This window comes from Lathamus discolor, chromosome Z (genome assembly GCF_037157495.1).
Source record: "Lathamus discolor isolate bLatDis1 chromosome Z, bLatDis1.hap1, whole genome shotgun sequence".
Taxonomy (NCBI): Eukaryota; Metazoa; Chordata; class Aves; order Psittaciformes; family Psittacidae; genus Lathamus; species Lathamus discolor.
This window is the reverse complement of record NC_088909.1, coordinates 39,506,426-39,525,517: the sequence shown is the minus strand read 5'-3', so window position 1 is coordinate 39,525,517 and position 19,092 is coordinate 39,506,426. Positions and strand designations below refer to the sequence as shown.

The window sequence follows — 19,092 nt, the reverse complement described above, 5'->3', positions numbered from 1 at the left end:
AATACAACTTATTCATGCATCAAAAATAACACCTGACATTTTCTCATATGTTCCACAATGACTTTAAGCAATATTTTACATTCAATAAAGTGCCAAGTTGGTAATCACCAAGACATTAGCCAAACATGTGTATTTACATAGCCCCATTCTTTAAATTTCAAAATAAAATAATTTGGTAAGCAAAGATAAGTGTTAAAAACCCCCACAATTCTGAGAATGGAATATGCTTTAATTTTTTAGGATTATTAGGGAAAAATGACTAGAATATTGGGGTAGGAAAGTAACTCTGAAATATAAACTGTTATGCTTCCTGAAATTCTGTACACACAGAAGGTGTTTTACACATGCTTGAAACCAGTCTTAAAAAAAAAAAATCAAGAACAAATGGCTTACTCGTAGTTAAAATGCAAAGATTTAAGTGGAAAAGAGTTTGCTTATGAATGAAACATCAATTTAGTAGATATTAAGTGCAAAACTACTTTCTAAACAGTGATATACTTTAGTATTTTCATCCCTTTAATTTCCCTTCTGAAAGACTTTCTGCAATAGCTTACTGATTAAAGAGGGACTTTTTATTTCAAACTGCAGTGATGCTGGAATGACAGTACCTTTCTCTGTGTCTGTATAACTTATTTCTGACACATAAAATACAGACAAAAGAGTTGCCATAACTTCCAAATTTTGTGAGAACTTTACCAGTTAAAGAACTACATTTTATCAAAAAAATTTCTTCATCACAACTTTATGGGCAACGAACTACTACTTTCAATTACTTGGAAATTAAATCCAAATGGAAAACAAAAAACAAAAGTAGGAGGATAGTTTGCCATTCTTTCAAGATAGTAAAGATTTACTACAAGAACTGGGATGGAGCACTATTTTAAAGAAATGTGTTGCATGGAGGAGAGAAGGTCGAAAAGCTCGGTTACAAAATGAGCAAGAACTGAAATATCTTCCAAGAAGTTGCACAGAAACATAATTTAAATAACAATACAAACATCCTCTCCAAATTCTTTTCAATTAAACAAAGTTCTTGGAATGTATGCACTACCTTAACAACAGGATTCAGCAGAACAACACCCGATTTCTTTGTAATAACTTGCTTCGTTGTGTAATGATGTTCTATGAGCTGAGGAATATTTGGAAATCCAGTTCCTTCAAAACGATACTGATTCTGTATGGAGGTAAAACGAAATAATTGTTTCTATGCAAGCAATATTTTGAACAAGAAACTGCAAAAGCGCATGACCGAGCTTCCCTCACTAGTAACAAAATAAATAAATATTTGCTTTTACAGAGCTAGATTTTTTTTCTGATCTACTTAATAGCATTTCTACTGAATTAAATGGAATGATAGTTAAGAAGATGATAAATTAGTAAATGCAAAATTACTGCATCACTCATTTATGGCAACATGATAAAATAATTATTTATTTAAACTCATAATTTAAATATTTAGGACAGTTAAAGCCCTGACAGAGTGAAAAAAAAAATTCTAAACTACAAAAAAACCTCCAACTTCCTAATTACTTAAAGTTCTAAGAATTACAGACAACAAACTAAAAACTAAACATCTGGCAATAAAATAAACAGGAGATGAGTAACACTATCTAACTTTGATCTTACTGCATTTACAATGTTTGATACAATTAATAAATCTCTAGCACAGAGCACAAGATGCATGACTGGTCTTTAATAAGCAGTATAGACCAGAAGAGTCTACAGCAGCTAAAAAAAAAAAAGGGCAGGTTATGCACAGAATTCACAGAGAAGCTGGGCAAGACAGAATTCCTCCCTCACTTCATAAATTTTTTTTTTTTTATGTATATAATTAAACACAATGAAAATAGTTAAATCCTTACTAGTTTCTTAGAAGCATGTAACATTTTCTTAGCAAAGACTGCTATGACATATAATTTTTTCAGGTTTTAAGGAGAAAAACTGGTATTGACATTGCTTACCTTTGCCCACACTCTTGATGGGGAAAAAAACAGCAAAGAAGTATTTATTTCATTCTCCTTAATGTCTTACTAAGATCACTAACATTTCTATATAGCACAGACTCAAGAAACAACAGCAACCTTGAATGACAACAGTGAATTTTGGTGCTTAAAGCTGAACACTAAAGTCATTTATCACACACATAGTTGTATTAACATTAAACTTCAAAATAATAGAGAACACTTTTGGACACCAAGTTTGGTCTCCATATGGGGACTTGTCAGGGATCCAAGAGTGTGATTTGACCCATCACAGAGACCTAATTCCACACTGTTCATACCAATGGTAACAAACAAATCCCTTGCACTAAGCTCTCCTCAAACTTCCCTACCAAAATGCTCATGAATACAATCCCTCTTGTTATGTGACCATAACAATCCCACCATCTAAACACTTCTTAGAGCCTAATAAGCCTTACACTCTCTACAATTAATGCTTTTTTTTTTTTTTTTTTGCCACAATAAATACACAAAATTCATCCCATAGGAGTACATAAAGAGTCCTGCATTTCTTTAAGAAAAAGGTTTTAACTTCTATGATTGTCAAGGAAATCAGACACAAATGCATCCCAAGAGCAGATGAAAATAATGCCTTATTACTAAACTTAAAAGCAGAAAAATTGAGTGACCTGATGATGTTTAGGCCACCCAAGCTACGCAATATTAAACAGCATCAGTCTTACATTTCAAATGTCATTCCTAAGAGAAAGTAATGAAATTATGGAAATAAAGACAGCTTTTTTTCTGGTGGAAAATTCTAATACAAAAATGAGTCATCTTACAGGCAAGCCTCAAAGTAATACTTATTAAACAAAATCCTCTATTTTAACTGACTAGGAAGTCCAATCTACATTTCTATGATCTACATGTCATGTATTTTACGCAAAACTGTTCCAGCCACATGAAGTATATAATGTGCATTTATTTCTGTGGTGTCAGCATCAGAAAGATCCAAGCACCTTGTAAGACTGTGTATCTAGGTACAGGTAATTTAATTGCTCCTATTTTCTCATTCTGCATCCTGCCATGTCAAAATGCTTTCAGGATATAAAATCAAAATAAAATCAGGTCTGACTTTGTGTAAAGGTTCACTTCTATAATGAAAACTCTAGGTGAAAATTAATTAAAACTCCAGCTGCACCGGGTTAGGGTTAGGCTTGCGGTTAGGGTTAGGGCCCATAATGATTGATATATAATTGGCTTCTGTAAGCAAAGCCACCCAACTTCTGCGAATTTTTAAAAATATCACTTCCTCTCATTAAAAAAAACCAAACAGGTACACAATGTTGACTTCACAAAGGCATGCTGCATCAGCTGGGGACTTTGACAAGTAAATCTCCCTTTGTAAATCTCATTATACGATTAAATTTGTGGGGTTTTTCCTGTATGTGGGAGACTTTATTGCAAGAGACTTAAACATGTTTTGGCAGCATTACTGAATCAAAACTGAGAATGATTTGCTGATATGTCATACTTCAAGAAGAACTTCTAGTAATGTTATAAGAACTGTCATATTTTTAATAAGTTTGAAATTCTGTAAGGTAAAGCAAATAGTACATTAAAAAACACACAATGCATTAAGAAGAGTAAGAAGAAATACACTGCATAAAGTCATATAAAAATTAAAATACTGTTTAAAATGGACAATTTTTCCTAAGTTAGAGCAACAAGGAAATAAATTCTGGTCCTTAGAAGCATATGAGCTGCGCAACGTCCACAAGTTTGTTATACTGAACAATATCCTTAGGGCTAAAAAGAACAGAAGTGCCTCTAATGTAACAGTTTAAATTCCCAGCCACAAAGAAATCAACACAGATTACTTTCTCCTCTGTGCATGTTTGTAATTTTCAATGGAATCTTTACAGTCTGAATTAAAAAGTAGCCTAGTAAGTACCAATTAAGAAAATGGGTTTAAAAATAAACGTACATGCATAAATTAGTAATAACAAATTCTGGATTTCAAAACATTTACAGAAATATCTTGACCTTTCAAAGTAAGATAAAAGATGTTGAATAACCTCATACTTCATAATTTTAATTTGTTTCCAAAAATTATCTTTCCCCTCCCCCTATTTCAGCATTGATGGAAATATTTCCAAGGGCTTTCATATTTTCGTATAAAGGCTAAAGCCATTTGCCATAGTAAATTATGCATAGGTTACACTGGTTAGCTGAAATTACAAATTTCCTAACATTTATAATATTTAGTACTATGTCAGAGACGTACATCAGCATATTGTATGATAAAGTGTCTCCGTTGTCCATCTGAAAACACAGAAAGGACATATTCACCAGGTTTCCCGTGGCTCTCTCGCACCAAGAAGTCTCCTTGCTGTTTTAACAGCTCCTGGGCTTCTATTCTTGGAATTGCACCATGATACCAGTCTTGCTCGGCCAGCGGTTTCTCGGTGGTTGAAATTACATCAAAGAACTTTGGAAAAATATTGAAGAAAAATGTTACTCTGACAGCTTATTTTTAGTTTTCTTTTACATGTAAAACATGATAAACAATGATTTCTATTTCTGTATCTAAACTATGTATTTCTGTCAACAAACAAAATCAAGGCTCTTACATTTTAAAAAATGACATAGTGATCACCTTCTTTTTATCACCTAAAAAGTTAACATATAAAAAGCAAAATATTATGGAAACATCCATAAAACTATTTAATATTTTTCATTTGCCTTCCATTTTTCCAGAGTCATACTGACCAACTCTTTCTCAAACATCACAAGTGTTACTAATAACAATTCAAAATGAACCATTTCTTTTTAAAGACAGCAACTCCTCAAATATAAAAACATAAGAAATTGATTTATACAAAGCATTCGAATTAGATATATTGTTTTCACCAGTTTATTTACCAATTGCATCCCAAATCAGTTAATAGCTCCACGATATATTTTTCTTAGCATTTACGCTGTAACACAGAATATGTACCTGGGTGTACTGGCTATAAATGGGAGCTAATGACTTATAACCACCAATTTAACATATTAATTTTAACATGCTTACATTGTTTAAGAAAACACCGAGGAACACTTAGGATTTTGGTTAGTGAACACTTTAGATTTATTTGTTATGGCTAGACAGAAAAGCCCTTACTTAAGCTCTACGTCAGTCAAAATCATTAGTGCCAGCACTCACAGAAATTCTCACCACCAGAGTAGTAAAATTGAACAAAATAACAGTGCATTCTGTATCATGAGTTGAACAGGCATGCAAATGTGTCCCGGCAAGCCTGCTGAGCTGCACTTTAGATAACAGTAGGAAGACCCATACCTCAATTATGCACAAACATATACAAACAAAGCATACAGTTCTGAATTAACCTCTCCTACTGCTCTGCCTTGATGAAAAACATCCCTTCTGAGTGGAGGGAAATGCCCTCCTATACTTCATCATGCTAGTACTGTCCTCTTTACTTATTCTGAGCCCAAATTCTCTCTCCCTATTTAACAATCCATTGAAATACCTTTTTTTACAACAATAAAATGAAGCAGTCCCAGCTGCTGCCCTTATTCAAGAGAAAAATTGAACAAACAGCAGTGTATTATTTCTAACTCAAAAAAATTACACATTATTCCTGTACTTATGCTGTCAAGGAAAAGAAAATAATAATGGGAATGATACTGTATTAAACTAATGACGCAGTATTTCCACATATATTCTGAGCTCAGACTTTGTATACTTCATTATTTTTCACCTTTAAGCAAGCAAAACATTTTCTCAGGACATTTTTGCCCCCAGTATAAAAGAGGGGCACAGCCATATATAAGAAAGAAAACCCATAGATTTAGGTTGATAAGTCATAAAAACATAGAATCATAGAAACATAGAATAGTTAGGGTTGCAAAGGACCTTAACATCATCAAGTTCCAACCCCCCTGCCATGCGCAGGGACACCTGACACTAAACCATCTCACCCAAGGCTCTGTACAACCTGGCCTTGAACACCGCCAGGGATGGAGCATTCACAACCTCCCTGGGCAACGTGTTCCAGTGCCTCACCACCCTTACAGTAAAGAACTAATTCCTTATATCTATCCTGAACTTCCCCTGTTTCAGTTTGAAACTGTTACCCCTTGTCCTATCACTACAGTCCCTAATGAAGAGTTCTTCCCCAGCATCCTTACAGGCCTCCTTCAGATACTGGAAGGCTGCTGTGAGGTCTCCACATAGCCTTCTCTTCTCCGGGCTAAACAGACCCAACTTTCGCAGCCTATGTTCATACGGGTGGTGCTCCAGTCCCCTGAGCATCCTCATTACCCTCCTCTGGACTTGCCCCAACAGCTCCATGTCCTTTTTATGCTGAGGACACTAGAACTGCACATAATACTCCAGGCGAGGTCTCATGAGAGCAGAGGGGCAGGATCACCTCCTTCGACCTCCTGGTCACACTCCTTTTGATGCAGCCCAGGATATGGTTGGCTTTCTCAGCTGCGAGTGCACACTGAAGCTGGCTCATGTTCTTTTTCTCATTAACCAACACCCCTAAGTCCTTCTCTGCAGGGCTGCTCTGAATTTCTTCTCTGCACAACCTGTAGGTGTGTCTCCGATTGCTCCGACCCAGGTGTTGAGATAACTATCCTATCTTTTGCCTCCGTATACCTGGCTCATTCATACATGCTAACATACCATATGAAAGCAACATTAATTGCACCTATTAGCCTATAAATAACAAAAAAGTTATGAACAATAATAGATGTCTGCGCTAAGCTCAAATGCCGCAGTGGCAAAAAAAAACATAGGCAGTGGGGCACATACTGGTATTCATGATGCTATGCATTCCAGCTCTTCACACGTTCATTCGTACTACTGCACTACATGTACATGAAAGTTGCCCCTTTTCTTGTGTTTTCACTCCTCATTTCATTAAACTTATGTCTCCTGCTTCTACAGAAAACTGGCTAGAATTTTGCTCACAAAAAGTCCATGAATTCTTAACCTTGCTCTTCAGACTATACTTTTTCCCTATATTATCCTTTACCTTCACATTCTGACAGCACATAAATAATTTAAGTAACAGCTGCACTCCTGGCTGCTTTTGGAAGTGCAGTTTCTCTAAGACTATGAAAAAAACCTGTTTTCTCTAATTACACAGAAAATCCAACTTCTCCCACCAGTTAAATATGGGATGGTGTTTTAGAATAGCACTGTATTTAAACCAAGATATGGCTCTACTTCTGAAAGTTTCAATACACTTAAAACACATAATATGAAAACAGCTAGTTCACATCACATTTTTTCCTATTCTGCTTCAAGATCGTTTTTGGTCTTGATCTATTAAAAAAAAAATAATAATCCTTTTACATGTGTTAAAATTATTTTATATCACACCTTCAATAATCACTTTGTATACTTTGTTGATGGATAATAAGTTTTAAGTACCAGTTTACACATTTAGCAATAAGCACAGTGATATAACCATCAGCTGGAAAAAGCCTAGCAGCTGACCACATTAGGAGCTAAGTACTAATTTGCAAAGTAAATTTTAGCTGTATATGCATGGTTAGCTTTTCTAACACACGACAAATTGCTGAATCAAAATGCGGTAAAACTGAAAATTGGTTAGTTTATATATTGTGACTCTGAAACTCATTTAAGTGACAAGTAATCAAGAGTACAGTTGTTATTCAGATTTTACTTTCTGCCTCAAATGACCCAATTCAGATCTCACTTCTCTCAAACATACTCTAAGGTTTCAGCAATCCTACCCACCATATATACACACCCAGGTTTTCACCAGCTGTCATGGAATTAACAGTGATACAGATTGGAAAGAATATCAAAATGATCCATGTAAGTTCTTTAAAACGTCACTTAAAGCCAATGCAGATTTGCCATCGACTTCCCTGACTTAATCTGAAGTGTTTTATCTTGACTCTCTTCTTGCAATTTTTTCTCTTCAAATTTTTCTCTGAAGCAGTTCTGGGTAGTATTTTTAAATATTAAAAAAAAAAAAAAAAATTAAACAAATTGCACAACACATACAAACAGACAAAGTTGTAGGCCTACACAAAGAACAGAGACCATAGCAATATACATTTTAATACATTTTTAATATGAAATGTTGCATGTTTACGTCATCTACAAGTTTTATAAAGCAAAGATTAGGATACTGTGGAGATTTTATGTATCTCCAAGGACATCTCAATATTTTAGAAAACAGTTGCATATGTCATGCAACTTTCACACTTTTCATAGGAAGAGTCTTTCTGTACTGATTTTATTTCGTTATCATATTTATTACTCCATTCCTTTATCACTATATACAATTTTCCCATGCATACAAATACACACATATATACATACATGTTTATATGCATATATGCAACTGTAACTTCTTCCACACATTCTGAAGTGTTTAGTCTAAATAAAGTTTACTGGGTCCTTTAACGGGTCCTTGGATGCAGTGCTGCAGCATAAAACAGAAAATTCATTCAGTCTAACATTTTCTCAAAAATGCTGTTTTGTTTTTTTGTGAGGTTTTTTCTGTTTGTTTGTTGTGGGTTTTTTGTTTGTTTGTTTTGGTTTTTGTTTGGTTTTGGTTTTTTTTTGGGGGGGGGGGGTTGGGTGGAGCAGGGAACGGTTAAGATGTTCCAATTCAGGAAAAAAACACAAAAAACTGTCACCTCCAGTATTTTAATCAATCTTGCAAGCTTCTTGAAAACAGTCAATACAAAAGCAAGCAAAACAAGAAAGTTTCTCCATCCATTAGGTAACCTGAACAAAAGCCAATTAGAAATAAGAGATACTCAACAAGCACCTTTAGTGGGGATCGAAGAAATATGTATAATGCCTAATTACTTAAATAGTAAAAGCTATTGAGGAAGTACAAGTAGTAGTAGTAGTAGTAGTAGTAATATGCTTATATACTGGTGCCTTTATAACAAATATGGGGAATACAGTTATTGCAACAATTTAACAAATGCATGACCTGCTACAGGCTATGACAACATGCTGCATTTCCAATAAATCAAACTCCCTGGGAAGGGTACTCCTGAAAGTATATCACCAGTCTTAGAGCTGTAAAAACCATGTAATTCTCTTTTTTTTTTTTTAAATGCAGTAAGTTGTTCTCACATACTAAGTCACAATATTATGTCTGCTGATCAATCAGAACACTGCTTTTATAACATTATTTTAACGTAATTTTTGTACATATAGGTGGAAATTCATGATGTTTCAGGGAAAAAAAAAATCCCACTTAAACTGTAAAAAAAACACAGTGTACTACAACTAGCACATTATTGAGGCTACTTACCGAGGATGAGCCCAGCATGGATTTTGGAGACCTTATAATTCCGGCTATGGAATGGCGTATAGTATCAAATCTTGAGACTTTGTCTTTCTTGTCCTAGGAGAAAAAGCAGTATCTCCAGTGAAACCTAGCAAATTGGTATGACCACTGAATTACTGAAGAAATGCAAACTTCAGTGGGATAAAGCTAATCCATTTACAAGTTCTACAATTTCTTAAATATTTTGTGTAATTATTTTAAGTATCCGTATTCCTAACTATAAAGGGAACTGAAATTATTCTTCATCCTAAAAGTACAGGACATAATTCTCAGTTCACTCTCTCCTGAAATATCTATTGCTTTAAAAGGATACTGATTTTAAAAACACGGAATGAAAAAAAAAAAAAAAAAAGCCCATATAGCAAAACAAAAATACACAGGTACATTGGCCTTGCTTAATATATGCTTGGGTTTTTTTCCTTGCATTTAAATGTTCTTCTCTAACAATAGACTACTTGTAAATACTAGTACCAATCAGTGCAAGTTATAGAATCCATCTGCTTTCTGGCATTACTGTAAATCATAGGTGCAGGTACCATCTGGATTTTAAACTCTGTAAGTACAGGGATCTAACTGAAACACTAAAACAGACCTTAAGCACCTCTAGTTCAGCACAGGTCAACGTAAATTCCAAGGTGCTCATAACCTGATTTAGCCCAAAGATTGCATATAACTTAACCTCTGATTTACCATCAACTCCCTAAGTTAGTATCAAAGAATCTTTCAAAAAACACAAAAATTGATTTTTTTTTTAACACTGACAAACTGATATAAGATATTTTAATGAGATTCTGCAAAGCAATTAAACCTGAAGCAGAGAGATCACACATGAACAACCTCATTCTAATTAGCTATAGGTTATCCATAAGCAACTGATAATGGAGACCGACTACAACTGTTTGCGAGTGTTACAAACAAAAGTTGCTTCCAGGTTTTGGACACCCTTGACTGAAGAAATTGAAAATCTGACAATATAAACGTAGCTTCGGTTTATTCCAGGACTTCAGAACGAGCAACAAAAACTGTTTATTCTGTACACAGAATATACCAGTCCTTGAAAATGACTCAAATACAATTTACTTAACAGGATACAGGTTAAACATTGTCTTAGTAATAGAAATTTATTTATTTGGCAGTAGAATTCTGCAATGTGCTTTAATTTGTATGCTGTGCAAAAGAGTACAAAACCCAGTCAAATGGTCAAAACACTAATAGGGATTTTATTATTCCTTGAAATATTCCTTAACTATGTGTCCACCAATAACCTTTTTATTCCTTTTATCAGACTCAAGTAATATTATATGCCAATTAATTTTCTTATAAGAAAAATCTCTGTGCTGGCACCTGATTTTTATTTTTGCAATATTGATGAATTAACAAAAAAAAAAATCTTATTAATGACTGAGGGTGACAGAGACTAATTTTGTTTGCACGCTGGGCATCGAATGATCCACTCATTTCACACATCTCTTCAGAAGTGAACCATGGTATTTAACTGCACTTAAATGTATTCTTCTTATAGATCAGGAAAAAATAAGTGACCAAAAAGATGCATGAATTCCATTTACCCTTCCCCTAAACAAACTCAGAAGTTTTCTTTCTATTTTCTGCTAACAGCATGTTTATCTAATGACAACACCAAACTACAAGTACGGTTCTACATTCACCAAATTCTCCTTACTGAAAAATGTTTTTTAACAACAGGGAGGTTTATTGACTCCTAAGTACCAGAAAGCCTCATGGACTCAGACACCAGAGGACTTTGACAAGCAGCACTCTAACGCTTCACGGAGGCTAATAGTCACATTAAACAGAATGAGCATTAAAATGCAGATTAAAGGGCTTTGTTCAAAACATGGTGCAAGTCCTGTTCAAACTACAATACATTTATGAACACTGTTCAGTATTTTCACAGCACTTTCTCTCTGCCATACTGAAACTATTCTGTATCTTACAGCAATGAAGACTTGTAATTTGTCGGCGCAGCAGGTATTATCAAACACGTGACACACACAACTGTAGCTTGTACTGAGTTTATTTATTCCATTTAAGAATTTTTAGGGCAACCTGGATAAAACTGAAGAGCAGCAACAGTGCTCTTTTAAAGAATTTTTCTTTTTTTTTTTTTGCCATTCCTCAGCTGCAGACCACCTTAGAAGGATCTATTTAATCTTGCAGGAAAACAGTTTTCACTGAGAACAGTATATTCACCAGCGTGAAGAGGGTTTTTTTATGCATATTGTGTATATTTTTTTCCCTAAACTTGTATAACAATACAACCCAGAACAGCCCATCTACTTTTTTTATATGCATATATTTATGTGTGTGTACAATCTTACTAGTTAAGTCAGAGCATTATTTTAAGTCTACTTTCCAAAATAAAAGGAAATGCTCATCAGAGCTATCGTTCAGTGATCTCCATCCTAGTCACATCAAATTTTGAATCTTTTAGCCAAGGCCCTCACAATTTAGCAAAGGGTTTAGTAGATGAAAGGATTATCTCAGGGTATCAGGTTATTCAAAACTTCTGAAGGAAGATAACAGAGAGCAAAGACTCTCCATGTCCTTAGGAAGAAAAGTTCATTGTAATTCCACACAATACACACTCCAACAAACATCAGATATCAGACCAACCAGGACAACCTTGCTGGCTATGTAGTCACTACATATACCTCAGACAAACTCATAAGACATGTTACTATCTTGTCTAACAAACTCAAGGAGGACATGGGAAAGTAATTGGGAGCTCTCCATGAGGGATGCTGTATAGAGCATTATGGAGTAGCATGGTTCCTAGCATACACGATCCAGCTACTAAAACATACTGGCTGATTCAGTTTCATTTTGGTTTAAATGAATGACTTTCAGAAATGTTAGCAAAATCATACTATGATTTGTCACTTCCTTCATTTTATACTACACCAATTTCATTAAAAAGAAAACTAATCTGTGGGCCATAAGATTTTATGCAATGACTGAATTATTGTTGAATAAATTGTAGTTTATCATTAAGAAGCTAGATACATATAAAAATATATACTGTCATTAGAGAACACTTACAACCTATTTCTTTGATTGTGTTTAAGTGTACTTGTGGCATGAGAGCACATCATACAAGGAATTACGAAAAATTCATCGACTGACAGTTCCCTTTTAGGACTAGTTGGTTTTCTAATTACTCTCTGGAATGAATTTAAATGAGTATCCACCACATTTGGGACTGGCACCTAGAGCAGGTAATGAATTTTCTATACATTGGACAATTACACCTACCAAAACTGCTGAAAAGCCAACTACTTACCCTGGACTGATAGAAGACTGAATGCAAAGAACCGTTTTATGGGTGGGAATTATTGTCATTATCCTGTTTGATAACAACACAAAGCACTACTGCTTTTATTTGCAAATAATATAGAAAGGATTTATTAAGAAAATGAGCTTCTATTGAGAAACTTGTTGACAGCAGCTACTTGTAACCATCAGATTAAAGTGCTCTTGTCATATTTTACAAATCAATTTTGGATGCAGCAGTGTTGTTATAATTCTGCCACAAAACAAGGAATGCTGAACTCCTGTTTCCTGCTGTATACATTTCAGTGAGACTTTTGTTCCAGTTCTCTTTTCCTTCTTAACAGTCAAAACAATTACCTCAGCCCTTTTCAAGAGATGTCACAGCAGAAGACAACCACTCAGGCACTCTTAATTTTACTTTCCATTTTTCAATTTTGACAAGATGGAGAAAAGAAAAATGAAACCCCAAAAGAAGTGCAGGATTCAGGGCAGCAGTAAAATGCAAGGGAAGCACTCCCTGGTTTGGTTGAGGATTTCCTTAGGTGCATCTTTCTATACAAAACACAGAAAGCCAAGCTTCTCTCTTTCATATGTTCACTTCAGGGGATTTTTTGCGACATGAGTTCCTGTCCATTTTAATGGATTTTTCCCTAAAATTTATCTTCTATGGCCATGCACTGCAACTGTTAGGGTCTTGTGGACAAAAATCTCCTTTTTGCCAGACATACAGTTCTGTCACTGGACAAAATCACCACAGAACTTGGGGTGCATGAAAAATAATACAACATACCCAGAACTGTGCCACAATCAAAATGACAGGCCTTAAGAATCACATTCACAACGGTATTTTGAATGAACCTAAGCAAGACAAAGCAACAGTGCAAAAGATTTTGCTTAAATTGAGCTGCAATAACATAAAAGTCCCAAGGAGCTTTTTAGCTGTATAAATCCAGAAAAATAGCTGTATCTTAGATGTTATTATAAAATATATATATACATATATACATATATATATATACACACACACATACTCTTTTTAGAAAAGCAAGGAAGAAAGAAGCTGGAGAGGGATCTAAGAAAGAAAAAAAGAGCTAATCCTCCCAAACGACAGGCTAATAGTAACATATCTCTACTGATCAAAAGGTAGAAGTTTAGCAGTAAGAGGGACAACGGACAATGCTGCATATATTTAATACTGGTAAAAACACTAGCCAGACATGTACATATAGGTCACATGAACAGGCAAATACTTTAATATTATTCCATTAAAAGAAAAACTGCCTAATGAGTCAGATACAAAGCACGGATACAGAAGTTGAATGTGAGCTTGCAAATGGAATCAGAGAAGCTTCATAGGAAATTTAGAGGAAATATGATAAGAACCCTCCAACTGAAAGAGGAATTTAATTCTCAAGAAAAGGACATTTCATCAGAAGAACATTATCAGCGACATTTAAAAGGTGAGCATGATAATACTGTTTCTGTAACTTGGATTGCTCTTGCAATTTGCTCTTTCAGCACAATACAAGAGCTCTAATAAAACCAGAAGGGAGGGGTTCCTGGTAGTTGTTGAAAATGATATGTTCAAGGGAACATACAGATAAAAAAGACATACCAGACAGTATCTGCCAGAGCAATTAAGACGTTCTCTTTCTCATAAAGTAAATGCTTCAATTTTCCTGATGAAAAAGGTACAGAACAACATTCATCTTAAGGCTTCAAATCCACATAATGGGAAGAACAAGGAAAATTTTTGCTTTTAGAAGGCTATAAATGTCTGGAATGAGAATGGAGTTTAGTGATTTATAATCAAGAATTCTTCAAAGAAGCTTTAGAGAAAATAATTTTCTGAAAATGGATCTCTGCATTAGTCACTTCAGCAGTGGGTACTAGAAGTTATTCAGGAGACACCCTAAAACTATGTAACAAACAGACTGTAACAGCAACTCTAGCCTGCCTATTGATGACTGGATGAGGATTGTAACCACAAAATCTTTGTGTGTCTGTTTTATAAGTATTAGCACACACTCGGGGAGATGTAAATGCTGATGTATGTTAAAACCTGAACAGTAGATGCCTGATATCCTTGAAGTCTATGATGTTATTTCTGAAGTAAGACTAATCTCATACCTAAAATGCCTTTTTTTTTTTTTTTCCTCTGGGTATCCCAGAAAGACCACAGGTAGAAAACAAGATAAAGAATCACACTATCTTTAGCAAACAAAACAGGATATTTTAAACTATTAACGTGGCACTCACAAATGGAATGAGTTGATGGCTGAATATGAGCTGATTATCTGAGCTGAACAGAGATCATTATTCTCAGAGCACCTTCCCAGGAAATAATAAATATGTGTTTTCTTAGTTTGTTATCATAGATATCTAGAACTGAGAGGGGCACTGTGCAGAGCCATGAAGACAGAACACAGAGTTACTAAAAATTAAAACATTCAAAGATAATTAAAAATATTGACAGTACACAGTTAAACCAATTAAAAAGCACAGCTATTCAAAAATAATTTTTTTATAAGGTAAGACTTTTTGTTCTAAACACAAGCAATAGCTTCCAAAGCAACAGAAATTATGCATAATTGAGGTACACATACTGTAAAACACTGTACTGGATGTAAATTAATGTTCTGCCTTTTGAATTGCAGGGTGTAGCTTGAAAAACACAGACTTACTGGTGTGAAATTTAAGAACAGCTATGTTTTTCTCAGACAAAAGATACATCCCAGGCTATGCCAGTGGCCTAACGGCCTGCAGGAAAATACAAATGATAATTCTTTAGAGCATATGTTTGTCTTCTTAAGTTCTGTGGTGTAAGATCTGCCTTGGTCATGTAAGACGTTATGTTTCTACATGTAACAGTTATGGAAGGAGTTTTTTCAGTTGCTTTCTGAATCTATATGAACTACTACACACCACTGCTGTGGCAACCAGTTGCACAACTTCATTACATGTTTTTGAAGAACAGGTTTGTCTGCTTGCTTTGAATCATCTGCCTCTGTGGTTATTTTGGTTATATTGTGGTTATATAAGAGACTGAACAACCAGCATTCCACATTCACTTTCTCCATGTCACCCAACACATTGTATATATCACATAACCCTTTAGTCTGCTTTTCAAGTCTGTGAAGCCCAATCTACTCATTCACTAATTCTACAGAAACTCCTCCACATACTTGAGCATTATTTTGTGTTTCAGAATTCTCCTACATAAATTTCATAATTTACAGAGCTGAAAATAAGTGATTACATGGAGGCAGATTCTTCTAGGTGATATACAACACAAGGAAAACAGCAAGAGTAGAATTCCAGTTAGATATCGAGGGGAAAGGAATCACAATAAGGACAGTGATGAAATACTGAAATAGATTGTCCACAGTCTTCCATCACTAGAGCTGCCAGAACCCCAACTGCAAGAAGGCATTTTGCAGCCTGACATAACATAAAATATGACCCTGCTCTGAGCACGAAGCAAGACCAGATGGCTTCCCTGAGATCTCTTCCAATTTAAATTATTCTGCAGTTCTGAGATATATGGGAAGCAGGTGCACATCAATTTAGAAAGTGATGTAATGTTTTCTTCTCTATCTTCTCCCCCTTTCCACAAAACTTCTAGCATAGTTTTTGGTTTAGAGCACTAACATAAATAGTGACCTGATATCCTCAGGAACATTCAGACCTTGTTTTGAGCGGTAACTCTGACTTCACTACTGCTATATGTGAAATCAAGCACTGTTACGACAATCCGTTCTGCAGGAATGTAATTACTCATATATAGCACTAACATAAAAAAAAACAAATACAGATATAATTTATAACAAGGAATTCACTCAACTTACTACCAAAAATATTTGCTTTATTTCCAAACAAAGTTTTCTACTATTTTGATTACTTATATGCATATTATTACTTATATACCAGAATCTTTAAGGTGCAACACAGACTAGAAAGTGGGTTTTTTCTGTTCAGAGAAACAGCAATAAAAAAGATCATTACACAAGAGACTGGTGAACTATTTGGAGACGAAAACCTGGAGACAAAAAAAATTTGGCAGATTTTACTTAGGAAAGCATCAGATGTCAGCATACACTTTGTATAAATGAATTAATGTTTTTAAAAGCAGCATGTATTCATGACTGACCCTTTGCTTTCTTTTTGAACGACTATCAGAACAGAATGTACAGTTAAGTTGACTGCACTGTTACCTGTTTTAATTAGAATTTCAGAGGACCAATTTTTCAAGCTATGTATAAAATGTCAGGGAAATGTCACCTTCATCTTTGAAATAATTAGTAAATCTTCCAAACACACAAATGTGTATTAGACATCTTTAAGGAAGCAAAGCACCTCTTAGTTGGGGCTAGCAATAAGGTTTCCAGGGACATGGTACATTTTAATTTTTACATGCTAAACAACCTTTTTATTAAAGGCAAAAAAATAAAGAAAAAAAAAAAAGCTGATTTCATCTAATTACCATCAAGAATGTCAACAGTTCTCTAGAGAAGATGATGACTAAATGTACTGCACCTAAGCTGAGATACAGATATCCTGCCCAATCCCTTTTTTTGTGAAAGGAAAACGTAGACAGAGAAATGCTTTTGCAAGGCAGACAGAATTTAGTAAGGAATTCCTGCTTTGCTTAATGAATGTATCTCTACACCATGAATACACCTCCATCCTCTGATCACGTAATGATGCCAAACAAAGGAGAACTGATTTCAATAAAGGCAACTTAACAAACCAGATCAGACTTCTGAAAGCTTATAGCCAAATTTGGAATGAATACATATTTTTGAAAAATTAAGATTTCTTGACCTATGCTCAAGAAAGCCATCAAAACAGGGCAATTTTAACAGAGGAAGAATTTGGTGAAAGACAGCTGTATAGGCAAATAATACAGAAAGGTGAAGAACCTCTTAAGGCTACATTTTGCATGAGGCATGACTGATTTTACAGTGCAGGTGCCTGAAGTACAGTGACTCACACGATGAACTCAGCAGATTAAACAGATATAAACACAACTTCCAGGCATTTTTACATGAGGATCTGGACCATTGAACATTAAGAAGTGTTGCACAAAATGGCAAAAAAACCCTCAATTCCTAATGGTCTCTGCAATGGTCAGTAGCTCAAGTCAGGAAAAGATGATCACTCACAGCTACTGTAAGCATGTTGGTGAAGCCCTGGAGAGCAGTGTACATGCAAAGAATGCCACACAGAATTGGAATTACCTTTACTAACCACAAACTTAAAATGACAGTAATAGGCTTGCCAGAAATCTATGTAAATTTACATACCTTCCTGACTGAGAAACACAAACCATTCTCACTTCCTCATTAAGAGCAAAAAACCCGTGTTCTGGTTATTTTAGAACTCAAAAATTGCAGATCAGAAGCCAACCTACATTTCAGCAAGGCACAAAGCATGAACTGCTCTCAGTCACTTATTCCTGATCTGCACAGGCAAACCTCCTCCAGTTCCACCAACTATAATGGCACCAGCACCCTGATGAAACATGATCCCAAATCTGTTAGGCAGTTTGCAAGGAGGGCATTAGGAGGCAACAAAGACAAAAATTGTAGCTATAAGCAGGTGAATTATTGCTGCTACAAATGCTACTTAAAAGATGTTACAGAAAAATATAGGGAATACAGAGCAAAGGTAACGGTCACATGAGAAGGGCAGTTTGGGGGCTTCTCCTTAGAGATAACTGAAAACAAAGTTTCATGTGTCCTCAACTTGAGCAGAGGTTCCCTCTAAAAGGAGATTTTTCTAAGGAGGACTTCGGAATTCAGCATTTTGTATCCAAACGAGAATAAATTGATAGACAACTGAAGCAACTTACAGATGTTGTACAAGCCACATAAAGTTAGGACTGAAGCTATGAGAGCAAGTAGTCTGTCCATCGGCCAACAAAGCAGGGCACTGTGCCAGCTGACAGCTATGCATCCCAAAAGATACCCAAATACAGCATTTATAAGTACAGCATGAACTGAATTTAGCATGCTGTTAGTGACTGCACTTAGTATGCAGGTCAATTACTTTAATTAGAATGCATTAGTCAGTAGCAGAAGGAATGACACAGTCTTTCCAGATCTCATTAAATATATATTCTAAAAGCTGTGGCTTGTATTTGGTTGCTTTTTAGTAAAAGATACATCACAGTATGTCACACAGTCACAGTAACGCCTGCTAAAGAAGTATGTCTGACAAATCCAGTGGTGGAGTCCAGATTTGAGGCATGCAAGGCCAAGAAAGTCTGGTCCCTGGAATTACATTAGAGGCACTGAAGCAGCTATACCCTGAAGTGCCAACAGCTGCTAGGGAATCAGTGGCCAGAAGTCAACATGTAAGGAAGGAACAGGGAAGAAGAAAATGCTCTTCATATTGCATGACCCTGAAATCCACAAGCAACCATTAATTCCTTCCAGGGTCCATGAGACACCAAGAACTAAGTTGCAGACTCCCTGGCTGTAAGCGGGGACTCA

General features: G+C 35.3%; 1 protein-coding gene across 9 annotated transcripts in view; it reads right to left on the bottom strand.

The window, feature by feature from the left end:
- FER (FER tyrosine kinase) overlaps positions 1 to 19,092 on the bottom strand; it is a 184,599-nt gene that overhangs the window by 90,643 nt on the left and 74,864 nt on the right. For 8 of the 9 annotated variants that reach the window (XM_065661402.1, XM_065661406.1, XM_065661410.1 and 5 more), the window contains exons 11-13: positions 9,269 to 9,361; positions 4,228 to 4,431; positions 1,052 to 1,174 (exon numbers count right to left, since the gene is read on the bottom strand). In XM_065661402.1, the coding sequence (XP_065517474.1) occupies positions 1,052 to 1,174; positions 4,228 to 4,431; positions 9,269 to 9,361 (420 nt within the window). Of the gene's footprint in view, positions 1 to 1,051; positions 1,175 to 4,227; positions 4,432 to 8,081; positions 8,420 to 9,268; positions 9,362 to 19,092 lie in introns of those variants that run through there. The other variant, XM_065661412.1, reaches the window with a different exon arrangement.